The 19,146-nt window shown below is 36.0% G+C and overlaps 3 protein-coding genes across 6 annotated transcripts; 1 reads left to right on the top strand and 2 right to left on the bottom strand.

The window, feature by feature from the left end:
• Positions 1-1,478: 1,478 nt before the first annotated feature.
• Positions 1,479-4,206, bottom strand: TOM2B (tobamovirus multiplication 2B). Of its 3 annotated transcripts, none has more exons than XM_088881610.1 (5): positions 3,842-4,206; positions 3,033-3,098; positions 2,874-2,938; positions 1,880-1,970; positions 1,479-1,733 (listed from the first exon to the last, which is right to left on the bottom strand). In XM_088881610.1, exons 1-5 carry the CDS (start codon positions 3,968-3,970, stop codon positions 1,692-1,694), a joined length of 393 nt encoding a protein of 130 aa, XP_088737736.1. In that variant the 5' UTR covers positions 3,971-4,206; the 3' UTR covers positions 1,479-1,691. The 3 variants fall into 3 exon arrangements, with proteins under 3 accessions (XP_088737736.1, XP_088737737.1, XP_088737739.1); XM_088881611.1 differs by having other exon boundaries at positions 1,479-1,730; positions 3,842-4,204; XM_088881613.1 differs by having other exon boundaries at positions 3,838-3,976.
• A 332-nt stretch (positions 4,207-4,538) lies between these two features.
• LOC105165688 (transducin family protein / WD-40 repeat family protein) lies at positions 4,539-11,050 on the bottom strand. The gene is made up of 5 exons (XM_011084778.3): positions 10,851-11,050; positions 9,823-10,583; positions 8,199-8,300; positions 5,114-5,749; positions 4,539-5,003 (listed from the first exon to the last, which is right to left on the bottom strand). Exons 2-5 carry the CDS (start codon positions 10,468-10,470, stop codon positions 4,842-4,844), a joined length of 1,548 nt encoding a protein of 515 aa, XP_011083080.1. The 5' UTR covers positions 10,471-10,583; positions 10,851-11,050; the 3' UTR covers positions 4,539-4,841.
• A 2,731-nt stretch (positions 11,051-13,781) lies between these two features.
• On the top strand, positions 13,782-19,132 carry LOC105165689 (receptor-like serine/threonine-protein kinase ALE2). 2 transcript variants are annotated; one of them, XM_011084780.3, is made up of 9 exons: positions 13,782-14,332; positions 14,985-15,068; positions 15,342-15,446; positions 15,523-15,624; positions 15,893-16,261; positions 16,336-16,602; positions 17,139-17,528; positions 17,692-17,932; positions 18,130-19,132. In XM_011084780.3, exons 1-9 carry the CDS (start codon positions 14,284-14,286, stop codon positions 18,848-18,850), a joined length of 2,328 nt encoding a protein of 775 aa, XP_011083082.1. In that variant the 5' UTR covers positions 13,782-14,283; the 3' UTR covers positions 18,851-19,132. The 2 variants fall into 2 exon arrangements, with proteins under 2 accessions (XP_011083082.1, XP_011083081.1); XM_011084779.3 differs by having other exon boundaries at positions 15,881-16,261.
• The last annotated feature ends 14 nt before the right edge of the window (positions 19,133-19,146 follow it).

The following is a 19,146-nucleotide window of genomic DNA, read 5'->3' as shown; positions in this document are numbered from 1 at the left end:
TTCATGGGTGTATATATAACTAGACATGAGTTCGACATGCAAATAAACCATAGATCATGAATAAATGTAAGTATCCCTTAAAATTAATCAAGTTTTAATTGTCAACTTTAAATATCAAGGATTATTAATCAGAACCTTTTTTTATTTTAAAAAAAAACTTATTTTGAATTTTTCCCATACTTAGTCCCTTATAATTTGTTTTTCTTTCTGAATTATTAGTCATTCATTTGAGGAATAATCCAACTTAACCACGTTTCAAAATTCGTAGTGTTGGATTAAATACCCAGCGCCAAAATTAGAGCCAAAAATTCAATAAAATATCAAGACTTTAATACTGATTACGCATGATTTTGTTCCTATTATAAAATGTCTAATAAAACAAGGAATAAATATATGTTGGTGCGGAAATCATTCATTCATTCCTTATCAACAGGCCTAACTCAAATAGTAAAATGCTTAGAGGTTCAAACCAAATGAAAATGTGAATTCTTATGCAATTTTCCAGTACCACAGGTGTTAGCTTAACGAAGATGATTAAATAAGCTCATGTAAGTCGTTATCCCACGGTCTCACCTACAATACATTCAGAATTACAATATGTTTTCTAATTGGAAGATGATACTTCCTCTATTATCCCTAGGCCAAGATTGTAGTTTTCTTTTATTGAGGTAAAAGTAAGTCCATATCCTCCACATTCACCCAAAACGAAGAAGTCAATATCCTTCACCATAGTCTAGTCTAGATATCAATAACATTTTAGGATTAATTATACTTTCACTCATCAAGTTTTGTAATTATACTTACAATCCCTCCAAAAATTCCAAGTTTTGTAATTACACCTACACTCACTCTGAAAATTCCACATTTATACCTGATCCACTTTTATTAAAATTTGAACAAAAAATACTGACGTTACAAAATAAAAGTACATAAATTTCCAATTTTGACCCTATTTTAACAACTTCATGTATATTTTTGTACTTATAAGTTGATAAATGTAATACAAATATATGAAATGAAGTAATATCATTGTATTTTTTCTCTTATAAGTACAAAAGCATTACATGATAATGTTAAATGAATAACAAAATTAAAAATTTATATAAACTTTTTGTTACCATCAACTTTTTCGTTCAAACCCTAGCAGAAGGGTGTGCTATGTCAATAGTGAATTTTTGGAAAGGATATAAGTGTAATATAAATTTTTTTTCGAGAGATGTATAATTTCATATTTTAAGAGAGGATTTAAGTGTAATTAATCCCAAATTTTATGAATACCGGCAAGGTCCCAACATTTCTCTTTCTGGGGCAGTTGGAATGTGATCACATGCCTTTTCAAACAAATGCTGATGCTTCTCAACAATGGTGGATTCCCACTCTGATTTATGGCACTGTTACTCTGCAACTACTAAACATTAGTAACATAAAAGGGAATCAGCGAAGAATATGCGAACTCTGCTGTAGTGAAGACATTGGAATAAGAATTAATTTACAGGCAACAACCTGTATCTATATATATGAACAAAAGTATGGAAGTACGGAATTTCACTCGAGACACAAGTAAAATATTTTGGCACCAAAATTGCAGTCTCATAATGATGTTGCACTTACAACCAAAAGTTGTGTATCGTGAGGACTCAAACTGGAAAAAATATTGGCCAGGTGCGTTAGCTAAAGATCTTCAAGAATAATTAGGCCACCCGTGAATTTTGATCTGAAGGTTCAGATTCCTGCTGAACAATTGAAAACGATTACCGACCACTAAGCAAGTCCTTTTGACAATAATATGGAGGCAGTCTAATTCCAGAGTGTACCCTAGTTAGCATTTGACAAGGGGAAGAAAACCACAAAGGGCGAAGAAAGGAAGAATCCTAACTACCTCTTGAGCAAGCTGCCCTCTGGACAAAGACTTAATCTGGCAGTTTTGCATATTAGAAAGCAACTGGACCACAGTATTCAAATGAGGCACACTGCAAAATTCCACTATTAATTAACATGATAAATTAATGTAATTTAATTGTGCAAAATAAAAATAAATATTATTTAAACTCTCTGTCCACAGACCCAATAGAACTTCAAACCGACCACCCCTCTTTCCTGGGTGATGCATGTTAAAGTGCGTTGCGTTCATACTTCTAAACACCAAATTTCTCTTTTCTTATGTTAAGATAAAGAAAAGGAGATAAATTAATTCTCATGTAGCATCATAAATTAGTAGAAGTATAAAAAATGTAAAATGCATACAATCAGGACACATACAGAAAGGTAATAACTTTACGTGACAATAGAGATAGAAGTTCCTAGAATCTTAAAGTCCAAAACGGATGTCAATGTTATACCCAGTATCCAGTATCCAGTATCCCAAGAAGATAGTGAACCAGCATTGCTTGTCATTATAGTTAAGGTGTGTAATTTTATTGTGTTAAACTCGCCTAGACTCTCGCAAAAATGTCTCAGATTACGAAGTTCTCTCAATCAAATCGGAATAACTGCATACCACATCCCCTTTTTTGGGAATGCACACATTGTGATGTTCATGCATGCAACTAGTGCGCAATATGGCTTGCCATTCACGTTTTGCTTCATCAATGCTATTGAAGTATCAAGACACGCATCTATTTACTGTCTTTCTAAAAGAGTGTTGGGCAACTCCGCCATATCCTATCTGGTGTAGTTTAGGCCGGAAACAAAACATTTTACAAGTGCCTCACTTTCCACTTAAATCACATGCTAATATTACATCTCGAAATCGTACTTCCCAAAAATTTTATTTTTCAGTTTCTCCAAGTTCAATAAGAAATATAAGCAAAACAATGAAAATCATATTGTAAATAACAAGCTATACTGAAAGAGAAAAGGAGAATAGCTACGACCTCTGCAGTCCTCTTTCCGTATGTGCATCCAGTGATGAAATTACTTGAGGCAACTGCTCCAAGACCTTGCAGCAAACTCCAGGTATTATCATAATCAAGACAGAAACTCTGTACTAAGGATCTTAATCTGACTTCAAAACTGCTCAAACACACACTTACCATCTCTGTATTCTTTATTGTGGAAGTCTTTGCCAGAAGGTTTCTTGGAAGCTTCATTAGTTGGGCCTGTGGAGATTGACACCAAATCATTTTATGCATATCCTGTCATTCTGTTAATCAACTGATATAACCAAGAGCCACTTACCAAAACACCAGTAACAAAGCAACACAACCAAGACAAAGACCTTTACAAGGAGATTCAGTGGGAACCTTTGTTAATGAGTACATTTTAAATCACTACACCAAGTTCCAAGCATTTTGGTTAAAGTTAATAGAGCAGCATAAAATGCCATTACTCATGAAAACAAAAGAATCTGAATCCTCCATTTAGCCTTCTTCAATCTACTGCCATTTTGAACAACATAAATCAATCCATTATACTGTAGTTCCCTCTCATATATAAGCATCACATAAACTATCAGGTTAACTGAATGAGATTTAGTCTTCTGATAGATGTCATAGTTCATATAATTTTGATGGCCTGCCTATCATGGAAAGCTCATACGCAGATGAACCGCCTAGAAGTTAAAATTTTGAATTACAACACAGTCAACAACTACTAAACATAAACGGCATAACCTAATAGTTGACTTCTAGAATTATGTAAATAAAAACACTGCAAAGGAAGAGCGTTGAGCGGAGAGGACCAAAATCCAGTGCAGGACTAATAACTGAACTAAAATTTGAACCAAAACAATTTCATCTGAGACAAAATCTTACTATAATCAACTTATAGCCACACTCGAACAGACATAACCACACAGAGAATGTGTCTGGTGTGTGTGTGTGAGAGAGAGAGAGAGACTCGCATGGGAGGGAGATGACTGGAGCATGAGGTGAAGGAGATTTGAGGTGGACTGCACCGATTGCGAAATCTGATCCGCCACTATTGCTTTGGCCGATTCTTTCCTCCTCCCACCGCCGCTTGGCGCTGCCATTCTTTCGTTTGGTTGTGATGAGAGGAATTATGTTAACGATAACAATTAGGAGCTCCGGTACTGAAATTGAAATGGGGAGAAAGAAGAATCAGACAACAGCACGGCAGAACTTTAAGTGCTCTAATTCCTCTCAGCCTCCCTGCAACTCACACGCAATATACACCGCGACCGAATAAATCACTCGGGCATGACCTTTCTCAGCCTCGGGGATTCACTTGTAGGAGTCTTTATCTGAAGATTATTTTTAAACATTCTCTACTTGTTATGTTCAATCTCACGGGAATTACAAATTTTTCTTTGATTATTTAAAAAATTCTAATTTTTCAAATTGATAATCATCTACAAATCCCTTGGTAACATCCCATTACCATTAATTCCATTGCATGAGTTGTCAAGTTACTCCATTACCATTAACTCCATTGCACGAGGTATCGAGTTGCTCCATTGGTAGTAATTCAAAAATTGACATTACAGTTTATAAGTTATAATAAAAGAAAAAACATATCTAATCTAGTAATTCAAGTATGGAAGCAAGTTTATTAGTAAAATATATTCAAGAACACAATCATAAATTAACCATCATCCTTCCTTTCTAGCAATCATTTAAATAGCTGTAGCAAAACAAGAAAGAAAAAAAAAATCATTTGAAGAACTAATTTGGAGAACAAACCGAACAAAAAGATTGTGGGACAAAGAGGAAACAAGGAAAAAAAGGCGTGGATCGAACTACAATTTGACTGGGATATACATGCCAAAACAAGTAAACCTGATATGTACAAGGGAATCACAGATGAAAAATGTAGTAGAAAAGAAAAGCTGCATATATATGCACATAAGTTTCCTCCTCAAACATGCTTTACTCCATTTTTATCTACTTAGAATGACTTGGTCCCCATATACGTATAGTGTTGTCGTCACTTGCTGAAGCTAACATCTCGGGCCGTCTCGGGTTCCAGCTAACACAATTTACAGTCATCAAGTGACCAGACAAGATCTCAATTGGATTAGAACTTCGACGGTTCCATATGTACACCTGATAGAAAACACAAAACCTGTGGCTCAATTGCGTCTCAAAAATCAGAGTTCCAAATACATATTACACCATGATCCCGATAAAGAAATGCAGTTAGTATGAGCAAGTACCTTGGAATCTTCACTGCCACTGGCAATGAACATGCTGTTCAAACCGCCAAAGCAGGATCGTATGACATATTTCTGTTGCCTGTGGCCATTGTATTTAAGTGGTTTCAACCATTTTCCGGCAATGTCCCACATGTGAATTTCTTGGCTGTTGAGGTTGACAATTAGGAAATTACTGTCTCCTGATACTGAAAGAGAGGTAATAGAATGCTCCTCAGAAATGACACGCTCAGCGCTGGTTGTCACGTTCAGTATCCTTATCTCTTTGTCGGAAAATATACTGATGAGATTTTCTCCATCTGGTGTCACAGCAAGATCCAGAACCTTAGGCATGCGCATCCCTTTCCATGCCTTAATCTCATTACCTTCACAGTCCCACATATAAATGCCCTTCTTAGGATCGGAGCTGCCACAGACGAGACGCTTAGAATCAGGAAACCAAGCACAAGAACTAACAATGAAACCATCATTGTTGAATGTGTGCTTGCATGTGCCTGTCTCAACATCCCACAGTTTAAGAACTTCCATATTTCCACAAGTGAGTAGCATAGTGTCGTCTGGACTCCATGCCACAAAAGAGACAGGATTTTTGTGGCTAAGTAACACATTTTGTATGGTTACTTTATTATCATCCTGCACCTGGAAAAATATAACAAGAGCACTAAGGAACAGCAAAACCTCTAAACCAGTTGTAATAAACAGAAAACTCAATGAGTGTAACAATGCATGATGGCGCAATATACCATACTGTCAAACACGAAGAAAATTAAAGTGCAATGAAGAAGCTTGATCCCACTGGAGAAAAGAATCAAAGACCAGTGAAGTTAAGAACAAGAAATATGATAATGTAAGAGGTTCGCAAGCCGGTCAAAGAAATGATCGATCAGGTGCAGCAATGTCCATTCTTTATTATTTATTTATTTACCAGAGGTTGGCATTGATCACATTCTGATCTATTGGTTCTTTACAGATCAAGGATTAAACTTTTCTATTTCCTGAGACCAGCTTTAGATTCCCACCCTTTGTAAAAATTATAATATATCTTATCAGGGAATGATCACAAAAGACAATAGTAAAACAAACATTGAAAGAGAGCATCTATGAAGAAAATGCCTCCATACCCATTAAGTATCTTCGGAACCATGGAACTAAACATGTATGCCTCACCTGATTCGGCAGTTGGAGTCACTCAAGCCACTAAGAGATTAAGTGTCCAACTTCACCAGGAAGCATGCTTAACAAAGTTTAACTTCCTGGACAATGGAAAAGAAGTTGCACAGATGGAGTAACTGTCAGTTCCCTAAACTTTGGGCATCCGAGAACATAAAATCAAATATGTAAAAAATCCAAAATCAAGACCAGTCTTCATGATCTTTTTAAGCAGCAACAGGGGCCCTCAGTATTAGGAATCAAAATATTGAAAAAACTACAAATTACTTGCTCGGGTAAATCGCAGAGCCGAGCGCAAGATATCAATGAAAAATAGAGCAATATTATGTGCTCCTTCATTAAGCCAGTTAAGATTATAAAACATAAATGGAAAATTCAAAAGAAAGTACATTAATGCAGCCTTCTTTTCCTGGATACACGGCAAAACCATATTTCCAGGTGATACTTATTTTAATTCTTATGTTCATAGGGGAAAAAAATTTGCTAACATACATATTCTGTAGATCCATCAATGAAAGTGATAGCCACTAAAGTATCTATAGTTTCTGCTTTTCAGGAAATTTAGACATAAGAGGGATAGATCAGGAATATCACACAAGATTGCAGAAGGAGAAAAGATAGGCATGTAGCCACTGCATGCTGAGATAAGCAGAGCACTTTAAGTTTTTCGTAATTCTTACACATGCAGCTAGAACAACAGTAATGCCTGCTCTAATTGAAGTGGAACCAACATAGCAGTATAACTTATCAGGCAAAAGGATATAGTGAAAAAGTAAAATAAAAGCACACACGGGTCCACATCAGACAACTGTTTGATAAGTTGCTCGGGCTTCATAGCATAGTGACTTAAGCTAAAAACAAAGTATTACAACCAAAATGGGGTTATAGTTGGGCAAATACCCATCTTAGCGTTTAATGTCCCTCGACCTATAAAGAGGAACAAGTAAACAAATCAAATACTAGACTCCTGCCATACACCCCATCACCATCACACAGTACATTAGACAATGTCTCACTTTTATTTATTTATTGGGGTGAGAGGGGTTAGATGAATGGAATAAGTAAGAAGCATAATCCCTTGAGTAGCTTTATAATTGCTGCAACTAACAGAAGGTATAATTAGATACAGGGTAGAAAGCTATTGTTGATTGCATCTTCTCCAACGGCATTCTTATGCATTTTCTTCGGAAAGCAGGCCACATAATAAGAACGTAGGAGGTAAGTATCGATTTTCAATTTACTATCTGATATCAAACCTGATTTTACAGTTGAAATTGTATAGATGTGCTACCTCTCTGACAATATACAATAGGAATGAGGGGGGAATTAGTAGCTACAGACATTTAACAGTTGATAGATTATATAGATTGTCTAAACAGATGTTCAATTCAAAATATTTTGGTAATTTTACACTTAACTACAAATGAACTAAACATTTAAGCAATAATTCCTAAAAATGTATCACCATGTGTCATCAGTATTTGAGGTATTAAACCAGTGTACTAGCAATCACACACCCCATCCTAACTAGCAACTTATTTGAGCTTAAATATATACCTCTGTTCACATAATCCAACTCCACGACAATCTTATTGTTATGGAAAACCTTACTGCCTAATCAGCAGGTGAAGAGATGAAGGGTATCAATTATCAGTAAATTGTTTTGGAAACTCTGCAGGTAAGTCTATACTTTTATAGAGACTATGTACTAATAAATGCAAAAAGAGAAGTCCTAGTAATGGCAGTGGGTCAGATTGCAGTGACAGCTAACAAGAGCACGAAAGAAGGATCAATATCAATATGTCAGTTTTAAAGAATTGCATTCTTCAGCAGTATACATGGTCCAAGTAAGATCAGAAGCTAGAATACTTTTCACAAAGATATTCTGAAGTGGAAGCAAGATAAGAACAACATTTACCTTCCATATAATAGCTGTGCAATCACTTGATGACGAAGCCAAATATTCCCCATTGTTGGAGAACTGAACAAACCATACTTCATTCTGATGATTAGTCAATATCTGCATTAAGATAAAGCAGAGACATGAGTTTAACAAACTGAAGGCAGAAACACATTCCCACATCACTGCAAATATAATCAATAGTTTTCTTAAATTTCTCCCCTCAGTTCTCACATATACAAATGGCACATCAAACCGAAAAGTAAAAAGGTTAATACCATCTGAAATTCTCATCACCATCTCAAAATACTATGGACAGACATTTGTATAAATGTCCTCCAATTATATATAGTTGAGTGCAGGTACTACCCTGAACAACGAATTTAGAAAAGCAATACAACCTTGTGTTATAAGAAGCAGTTGGCAAGCTCTAACCTAACTTCATCACTGAAATTAATAAAAGGACAAAATCAGAAAAAACAAAAAGTAGTTGAAGCAAACAACACAAACGATCTTTTGTCATTATAATTTATTAGTATCACAAGTCTGTTGGTCGAATTAATTGTGCATGAAAACAAGAAACTGAAATTAGTGCTTGAAGGCATGTTCATCATGCATGAACTGAGGCAACATTTGATTCTGAGTCACAATAACTATTTCCTTCCTTAGAAATGATTAAAATCGCTCATTGATTTTCTCGTTTTAGCTTCAAAAGCAACATACAACATTGCATAAAAGAACCTCCAACTAAATAGTAAATACCCAACAGAAATCAGATCCCCATAAAACTTAAACTATTAAAGATGTATTGTTGGTAATGGTCCAACTATGAAGCAAGCAACTAAGTCCAAGTATTTATTTCACTAGCTCTTGTGGAAGATAGTTTTCTTCATAGAGTCTGTTAACTCTCAAACAGTCTGAAACTAACTTTCCCTTTGTTCTTGTAAGTTCTACAAAAGTACTACTTATATCCATATTGAAGCAGTAGTGTTTATACACACCCATGTGATACTGTAATAAACAAAACATCCAAGTCCATCATCCTCATACACAATTTCTAATGTCAAAGTTATACTGAACTCTGTTTCTTACAAAGTTCTACATCATGAGATTATTCAGGAAAATATATAGAATTTTTCCTTGGAATTAATGACAAAGACACCGCATCAATTTCCAGCTATCATTCTCAAAACATCTGGATATGGAAGTCCAGAGTTTCAGCATACAGAAAAGAAGAATGTAACGTAAAGAAATAAATTCAGATCCAGATGAAGTAATTCACCACATCAGTTGCAGCTATATGGAGGCACTTCCAGCCAAAATGAAACTTAGACCACCACAACAATAAGACATCATTCATTCTCCTCTTATGGTAGTAAAATTAAATTCCGAACCAAATCCAGGCTTTCCTCTTTAATTGTTTATCATATCAATGGAATAAATAAAGCTTTATGAATAGACAATCTACAAAAGGAAGAGCATTGTACTTCCCTTTTGCAATCTTATATAGAGCATTAACAAATCAAAGTCATAACACTCCATATTATTACTAGGAATTAAGATAATAAGTTTTCAAATCTGAATCTTATGTATGCAAAGATTATGATTTTGCAGCAAAAGCAAGGGAAATTCATAACTCAACCTGAATGGTCTCTGTTGGAAAGTGATCTCGATCACAGTGGTGGTCCCTATACAGCGATATCATATCAGACGAACTGTGGTATATACAGCTATCAACCTGCGCGCATACAGCCATTTCAACCAAATGTTCCAGCCTTCCCTCGGGCAATGTAATTGGTGGTGGTAAAACTTTTTCCAAGTCCGAAAGCAATCTTTTCCGCAACTCGTGAACTGCATCATAATCAATAAAACCCAAGCCCAGACCCTTCAATGAAAGCAATTCATAGGAAAGCTTGTGAACCTTTTCTTTGCCAATCTTCAAAGCTGAAAGCTGCTTTTGTAGTATGTCCAATGCCAGAGAGATGTCGCCAGAATCCAAACATTCCAACAAGCACTGCTTGAGAACAAGGAATAATGCTGAAGCTCTTGTCTCATTAGTCAAGCAGTTAATCTTATCAAGACTCTTGATACAATCATCCCAATTTGCTTTTAGAATTTGCGATTCAAGTGATTCAAGTTCTGGGGATTTACATGTAATGCAAGACTCTGATTCCAAACAGGCGGCAGACTTACTGTAGCCTAGTGAATATAAACATTGAATGATGATTCGTACCAACTCGTGCTTCTTAATCAGGCCCTTTGGGCCAACCCTAGTTTCCATATTCTCCATTGTCTCAATAACTTCCAAAAATTCTCCAGCCAAATTCACTATAAAATTTCCATCTTCTTAGCAATTGTGATCAGTTTCAATCCACCATAGTCACAAAAAGCCGGTGAATGTTTCTGCAAAATGGACACTTTCAAGCAACTATAAGCACATGACCGGAAACCGCATGCATAGAAACATATCATTTAATAGTTCAAACAAATTGACGGCGTGGCACAAACTAAGCGGAGAGAGATCAAGAATCAGAATTATCAGTATTCTCTGTTGAGATGAAGTAAAACAATAAATCCCCACAATCCAGAAACAATAAAGAAACAAAAAGAGATAAAGTAAAATAAAATCTTGAAAAAATGTAACACTTCAGGATTAGTATCGAAACTCACCCGTCATAATCAATAGAACTGTACTCTCCAAGTGATTGGTCGTCCGCTTCAAGCAAATGAGATTTAAGAATTTAGGGTTTGATCGAAACTCGCGGGAGAGTGAAATTAGGAAAGAGCAGAGAATGAATGTGATGTCAGCTAGCTAGAGAAAAGCGTGCTATCCTATAACATAATTTGTTCGGAAGTTGAACTTTTTAGTCCAACTTCCAAAAATTGCTATTCCCTACGGAATTCGAATTACAATTAGAGAAAACAAGAAAAAAAAAGGTAAAACGTCATTCTGCATTTTAAAAGCTGTATTTGATAAAATTTACATATTTTAAAGGGATAATTACACTCTCATCTTTTAAGATTTTTGTGTAATATTTCTTATAATTAGAGAAATTGCATCTGCACTATGTTTTGGACGAAGATGGGCCAAAACCAATCCAATGTTTAGATTGCAACATTTTACACCTTGTCTATGTGTGTTTTGATTGTTTGTTTTTTTGTCGTTTTTTGCATTTCAAGTACATGTCTAATCATACATATTATTTCAATCACAAACAAAATATTATATATACACATTTATATATATAAATATATATAAAAACGACATGATATGACAACCAATAGTAACTTTTGTATCTCAAATTCCAACATCACACATACACCACTACTTACTTTAAACTATTTTATATTACCTCAAAACATAAATTCAAACATACCTTCTATCTCCGACATAAGCATATTGTTTATCTCTATTTTTCTTTCTCTATCTCTAAAATACCAAAACAAAAAACTCCAAGACACAAAAACCAAACACTATGCTAGTATGTTAAGGTTTGCTTTTATCTAACGAATAAGTCCCTTCATTAGTCAACACTTTTTGAATATGCTGATATTAACAAAAAATTATAAAAAAATCTATATTTACTCCGACTGACTTATTATTAACTTACAATAGGTAAAATAAATCTATTTATGACCAAATCACTTTCATACGTCTTTACGCTTTAATGCATGTGAGGAGATGTATTTTTTTCGTTATAAGGATGATTTACTTCGAAAAATATTGTTTGACCTGCAATAAGTCAGTTTAAGTAAATTAAAGATAAATATTAAATTTTATTTAATTTTTTATAAATATAATCAAATTCAGTGAATTTTGACTAATGGATTGACTGATTTGTTAAATGGAAGCAAATCTCAAATATATTAAATGTAATTTTTTAAATTACATAAGGTATATATATATATATTTAGCATCAATGAATATATTTCAAATATATGCTACAGGTTTAAAAAGGATTTAAATGTACTGAATATAAAATTTCAATATATGCAACTTTATGGTGAAATAATAAAAACATATACTGCAGTAATATTCAAAACTCTTAATATAACATATTTTAGGTTATTATAATGATCTCTAACTATGTTTATCGGAATATAGATAAAATAAAAAGAAAACCCTAAGATTTATCTTTTTTCTTGTGATTGTAATTTTAAAGTATGATGTATTGTTTTATTGTTTGGTATTGTAAAAAATATGTATTGTTGATTGTTTATCTCAAAAAAATTGATGGATAATGAATTATATTTCATTTAATTTATTTGAAAAATAAAAAATAGTAAATTAGATATTATAATTTTGTAAAGAAGCTCAATGTGGGAGAAAATTATAGGAAAACTTAAGGTTACAAATAGTACAAGAGACAATCGTCATCGGACCTCAATCCTGGAGGGAGTCCATTAAGCAAGAAAGCTGATGGAGACAAAGAAAGGCTCGTAAGGACCTGGGGCACTCACATGCGGCCAAGTCAACATTGGGAACAATCCATCTGCCACATCGGTTAATATTACTAGGACAACTGCATGAGGGGTAATCTCTCAACCATGGAGGATGTTTGAAGATCTGTGAAAGTTGTTGGATCTATCTTAACTGTCCCACGAATATGGATGGGTTTTTTGTCAAAAAAGGAGTTCTACTGTGGTCAAAATCCTAACCTAAGGACAAAAAGATTCCCCTGATAGCTGGAGTGCATTCTCACCAACAACTGCGTCTCTATGTCCCAATGAGGTTGCACTCTTCCAATTGGTATGGGGCGAGGATTATAAACATGGCGCATTTCCGCTCGTTAGAGGACAACACTCTGTTAACATTTGCACACACAAAAATACTATTGCTTAAAACTCTCTAGCATTGGTTTGTTACTCCCTATTATGCCTTTTTTAGTTTTAATTAATATTTTTTGTTTTCTAACTTGTATGTCAGAATGCTAATGTGATTTTTGTAGATTCTTATCCTAAGACTTGCGTAAAACTAGACCTAATGTTCTCAAGCTGGACTTCCTCAAACGAATAAATTTTTGTTCACACAATTTTTAAAAAATTATTTTTAAAATAAGATTTAATATTTTATAAACTTTAATGAAATATTTTATAAGATCTATAGACTTACAATATATTTTGAATAAATACAGATGAACATTATCTGAATATAGTTGGACGAGTCATTGAAAATTACATATTCCAAAATTGTAGAATATTTATAATTGTGAAACTTATTATTATTTATGATATGCCAAGATTAATGGAAATCATATTTACATTTTTTAAAGATCTTAATATTTAAAATTTTGGTACTCATTTTACTGCTAATTTTATTTGTTTGTTAGTTAGTGTCATCGGAAGATATTTATTTATAATTTAAATATTTAGGAAAGATAAATGTCAAAAGCCAAAAGAAGCAAAAAAGAAAAAGAAAGACAAATTTGCAAAAAAGCCGGATTAGCAAAAAGTTTATTATTAATGCAGACAATCTTCTGATTGGTCCGTACATCTCACGCGTATGAGTGGGCAGTGCACCAGACACACTTCAATTTTACCCGCAAGACAGTCTGCTGGTGGCTCCACCGCCATTAAAACCTCCCCACCTTTCTCTCTCTAACTCTTAACTCAACTCTAACTCTAACTCTTCCCTCCCTTTTTCTCACTCCCCCACTCCCACTCACCCTCTCTCTCTCTCTCTCTCTCTCTACAGTATCTCCCACAATTCTCACCTCAAGATCCTCACTTTTTGTTCCTTTTCTTCCTCTAGCTTTCCCTAGATCCATTTATCGCATTCCTCTGCATTTCATGTTTCGCCCTCTGCTACTGGGAATTTTGCTCCAGATCTCTGCCGCACTTCGTGGATCTGTGAATTGCTCGCAGAAATTGGCTGCATTGTTGTTTTTGAGCTAGGGTTTGCTTTCTGCCGTGCTACAACTGAGTAATTCGTGGTTTTAGTGTGCTAAAATCGATATGCGAAGTTCGAATTTCCGAGGAGAAGTGAATGCAGCTTGTCGGCGGGAAGAGGTAGTCGAGAACCCTAGACAGCTCTGTAGAGTGCTCAACGAAGAAATTGTTATCTGGGAACAACAATGCTAGTGAATTTCATTCTGGAGAGAAGATGCTCGTCTTTTTTCTTCCTCTGCTCGCTCTGCTTCCTACAAATTTCGGTATTTCCTTTACCTTTTGCTGAATGTTTTCCACAAACGTTCTTCCACTTAAGTTTTGAGAATATAGTGGGAGAAGAACGCGAACGGCCTCGAGATAAGTAATCATCTTTTAATTTAGATGCTGGGAGAATGAATCGAAGTGGATACGAATGAACGCTTTGCTCTTTTAACTCGATTTGAAGTTAAATTTTGGTTTACTCTGAGCTTGTATGTTTGCCTACAACTTCTTTCACTTTTCTATAAATCACTTAACCATTTTGAAGAACCCACTAGCGTGAATTATTTGCCAAGAGTAAGTTGGTGGAATGATAAATGATCCGGATAGTCTGGTAGTTTATTTATTCTAGAATCCGCAATCACCACGAATCATTTTACTTACTGTCACACGGTACTGAGTCTATATACTATGGTTGGAATGATAATACACTGAAAAGGTGGTTATATATCCTATTCGGGGGCTTCATATAAAAATGTGGATGGCTTTTTATCACTTAACTAAGGTTATATGCTTCACTTGCTTTCACAGTAACCTTCTTTTTCTACTTTTGCGAGTTTCTATTCCAAATTCAAATTTGACCCAATTGGCATGCTCAGTAAAGGAAAATCTTCACTGTCTGAGAGCTTTGTGAATTGTGATTTTGTCAATTTTCAGGGACGCCTTCACAGCCCATCTACTTGTCTCCATCCCAGTTGCCATCTGTACCATCATCTACAAGGAAGAATTCTCTAGAACATGGTAAATTAGCAAACTTTCCGTCTGTTAAAATGAAATCCATGCACACTTCCTGCTATTGCCTTTTCCGGAAATTGTTCCCTTTCTATTTCTAAAACACAAAGCAAAGATCCAGTGTGAACCAGATATGTATGTTCATTGATGTCTGGGAGTGCTTTTATGCTTTTCTTATTTTTCCATGGCTTTTTCTTTTTGGTTTAATACCAATTCACAGTGGTCTTTTGCAACTAGTTTTTAACATTTCTAATCTAGTAGATGCCATATTACTGTTTGCAGTGGGCGTGGCATTGATGCGGGCATCATTTAATCCATTTATTGCTGTCCGAAGACGAAATTTTAACTATTTACCAGCGGCACCGGCTCCATCTCCTGCATCACAAGGTAATGAAGATTCTTTTCTTATCAACCTCTTAATCCAAAAATTTTAGAGTTTTCCTAATGCAGAACACTACTTTAGTTCCACTTTCTAGTCCTACTCGTAGTACCTTGCCTAGGCATCACCGTCATGGCCACAGAACCAGAACCCATGCAGTTTCTCCGTCACCTTCTACTATACCAGGTAATTTTCTAACAAGTTATCTCTTTTGCTCCTCCCCTAGTCTCTGGCATTAATATAGTCATAGTTTTGTTGTCCTGCACATGTACGGTAAGCTTTAGGGAAATGCCCTGTACTACATGGTTTGCCCATATCTGCAGTAGTCACCTCTGTAGAGCATTTGATTACATAATGTGCAAGTCGTCTTTTCCTTTCCTTCTGTTTCTTTTCCAGTCATTATTTTCACTCCCCTATTTGGTAATGAGAGACATTTGATTAGTGAATATGACAGGTTGTGGTCAAACTTGCGTGGAGCCACTTACTTCAGCTCCATTCGGTTCACCTTGTGCTTGTGTATTTCCAATGAGAGTCAGACTTCTCCTAGGGGTATCTGTCTATGTTATCTTTCCTGAGGTCACTGAGCTGGAGATTGAGGTTGCGGCAGGCACATATCTAAAACAAAGTCAAGTGACCATAATTGGTGCAACTGCTGACGATCAAAATCAGGAAAAAACAGTGGTGGATATTAATTTAGTTCCGTTGGGTGAGAAGTTTGATAATACAACTGCCACCCTAACTTATCAAAGATTTTTGCATAAGAAAGTGCTTCTGAACAGGACCCTTTTCGGTGATTATGATGTATTGAATATTTCTTATCCAGGTAAACTAGAACTTGTTATATTCATGCTATATTATGATAATTTCCATTATAAATACTGAAAACACATTGCACAGGGCTCCCTCCATCACCTCCATCTGGCATTGTATCTGGTGAGGGTCCTAGGGGAAGCACTGGAAATCAGCAATACCCTATTTCTGCTGATTTCGTTGGCAAGAAACAGAAAATGAACCCTCGAATAATCTTTGTCATTGCTTTGTCGGCTTTCGTGCTCCTGGTGATCTGTTTTGCTGCTATTGCTGTCCTCTTAAACTGCAGGAAGGCTGGCATGCCATCCAATGCTGTTGGTCCAGTATTCACTCCATCTATAAACAAAAGATCTGGTATGTCTGCAGGCTATAATTGTGATTTGACTTTGAGCTGTTCTGCATGTTTTCAAAATGATATGTGGAGACTGAATTGGCAACATAAAAAGAAAATTAAGAGCTGAGCTTACACCCTCTATTCGTGTATGAAATAAATTGCTGAAGTTTAATATTCGTTGTTGAGAACTATACAGACAGATTTTGGGTGCCAAAAATATATGCCAACCCATTATAAGGTGTTTCGGTCATTTGTATTCAAATGCTTGTGCAACGTGTCAAGAATATAAATTATTGTCAGTGTGAGATTCTTAAATGATCAAGGCATGCACTAGATGTCATAACTTACTGAAGTGATATTAGCTGGACCTTCATGTCCTGTTTGATATCTTTCATAATAAATTTCTGGTTACCTAATCTCGACTGTCCTGCTAATTTAGATGTCATATCTGTTCAGATTGATGCTGACACATTTTCTCATAGTCTGCTAATTGTCATAAGCATTTGATGTTTTAGATGTGCTTATTTTTCATTTCAACATTTTCTGGGTGTTTCAGGAATAGGATCTATGCTGTCAAGTAGCCCTGTCAGCTCAACATCAGCCTCTCTTATTTCTGCCATGCCTGCTTCTGTCCTCTCTGTTAAAACATTTACCCTTGTAGAGCTCGAGAAAGCCACTGAAAAGTTCAGTCCAATAAAGGTATTGGGTGAAGGAGGATTTGGACGTGTTTATCATGGGATCTTGGAGGATGGAACTGAAGTTGCTGTGAAATTACTGACACGGGACAATCAAAATGGGGACCGTGAATTCATTGCTGAAATCGAGATGCTAAGCCGGTTGCATCACCGTAACCTTGTCAAGCTAATTGGTATATGCATTGAAGGTCGAACACGCTGCTTGGTCTATGAGCTAGTTCCAAATGGCAGTGTTGAATCCCACTTACATGGTACTTATTGTCTTTCATTTTGTGTATGATATCATTGATGATTTTGTTCTCTATCATCAGAATTAGGAGAGACAGAGAGAAATTTTCTCACGCCCACTAATGCCCGCCAGATAAGCATATTTGCAATGCATTTTTAGACTCAATCCAGTGGCTGATGTTGCAGGTGCTGACAGAAGTAAAGGACCTCTTGATTGGGATGCACGGTTGAAAATAGCTCTTGGTGCAGCAAGAGGATTGGCTTACCTTCATGAAGATTCCAATCCTCGTGTTATTCATCGGGACTTTAAAGCTAGTAATGTTTTGCTAGAAGATGACTTTACTCCCAAGGTCTCTGATTTTGGTTTGGCACGGGAAGCAACAGAAGGAAGTCATCACATATCTACTCGAGTCATGGGAACTTTTGGGTATGTTCCATTTGCCTAATGTTGTTAAATTCATATTTTGTTGTCCTGAACCCGACCGCATCTGAAATTTTCGCCTAACCTAGCTGCATGATTTGAACAACTTTCTGTACATAATTCGTTAAACGGTATATAACTGTTCGTAGAAGCTATGAACAAGACATTTCTTGATATCGCGAGATTTATATGCTGAATTGCAGGTATGTTGCTCCTGAATATGCAATGACAGGACATTTGCTTGTCAAAAGTGATGTTTACAGTTATGGGGTTGTGCTATTAGAACTGCTCTCAGGTAGGAAACCCGTCGACATGTCTCAATCTCCTGGGCAAGAAAACCTTGTGACTTGGGCCCGACCTTTGCTGACCAGTCGAGAAGGTTTGGAGCAACTAGTAGATCCTTCGTTGGCTGGGAGCTATAATTTTGATGACATGGCAAAGGTCGCTGCCATTGCCTCCATGTGCGTTCACCCTGAGGTAACTCATAGACCCTTTATGGGAGAAGTTGTCCAGGCACTCAAGCTCATCTACAATGACACAGATGAGACCTGTGGAGATGCTTATAGTCAGAAGGAATCCTCTGCTCGTGATTCAGACTTCAAGGGTGATTTTGCCCCTTCTGATAGCAGTTGGTGGAACGCCGGTGGTATTACCCCTCGTCTAACATACGGGCAAGCCTCCTCTTTCATAACAATGGAGTACAGTTCAGGTCCTCTTGAAGAGTTAGAAAACAGACCATTTTCAGCTTCAGGTTTGGTGGAGAGCGGTGTTGCCTTGCCAATCAGGCACGGTAACAGATCAGGTCCTTTGCGAACCATCAGGAGTAACCGATCTTTTTATAGACTACAAGGTAGCATGAGCGAGCACGGGGGGCTGCTTGGAAAACGTGCTTGGAACCATAACGAGTATGAAGGTTCTCTATAGTATGTGTTTTTAAACTGTACAGTGCCGGAGGACCATTGGCATGAGATGAGTGGTTCTTCGGGTGTAGTTTTACTACTTGAAATTCGCTGGATTTCCTTGTTGAAATAGGGGAAAGTTGGAGGGTTCAATGGCTTCTAATTTTGTTACTCTTGAAATTCATTAACATACCAGCTGTAATTTGGAGTGCCCATGTTGTATATGCAAATTGGTATAATTTCTAACTAATTTGCTTGGAGTGGTTGTAACTTGTAAGAGCATATGATGAAGACTCTATTCTTTGCATGCCCCATAATCCT

This window comes from Sesamum indicum, linkage group LG6, assembly GCF_026168435.1.
Source record: "Sesamum indicum cultivar Baizhima isolate 11 linkage group LG6, ASM2616843v1, whole genome shotgun sequence".
In the NCBI taxonomy this organism is placed as follows: domain Eukaryota; kingdom Viridiplantae; phylum Streptophyta; class Magnoliopsida; order Lamiales; family Pedaliaceae; genus Sesamum; species Sesamum indicum.
Note: the sequence above shows the minus strand (reverse complement) of the source record. Positions and strands in the feature narration are given on the sequence as shown.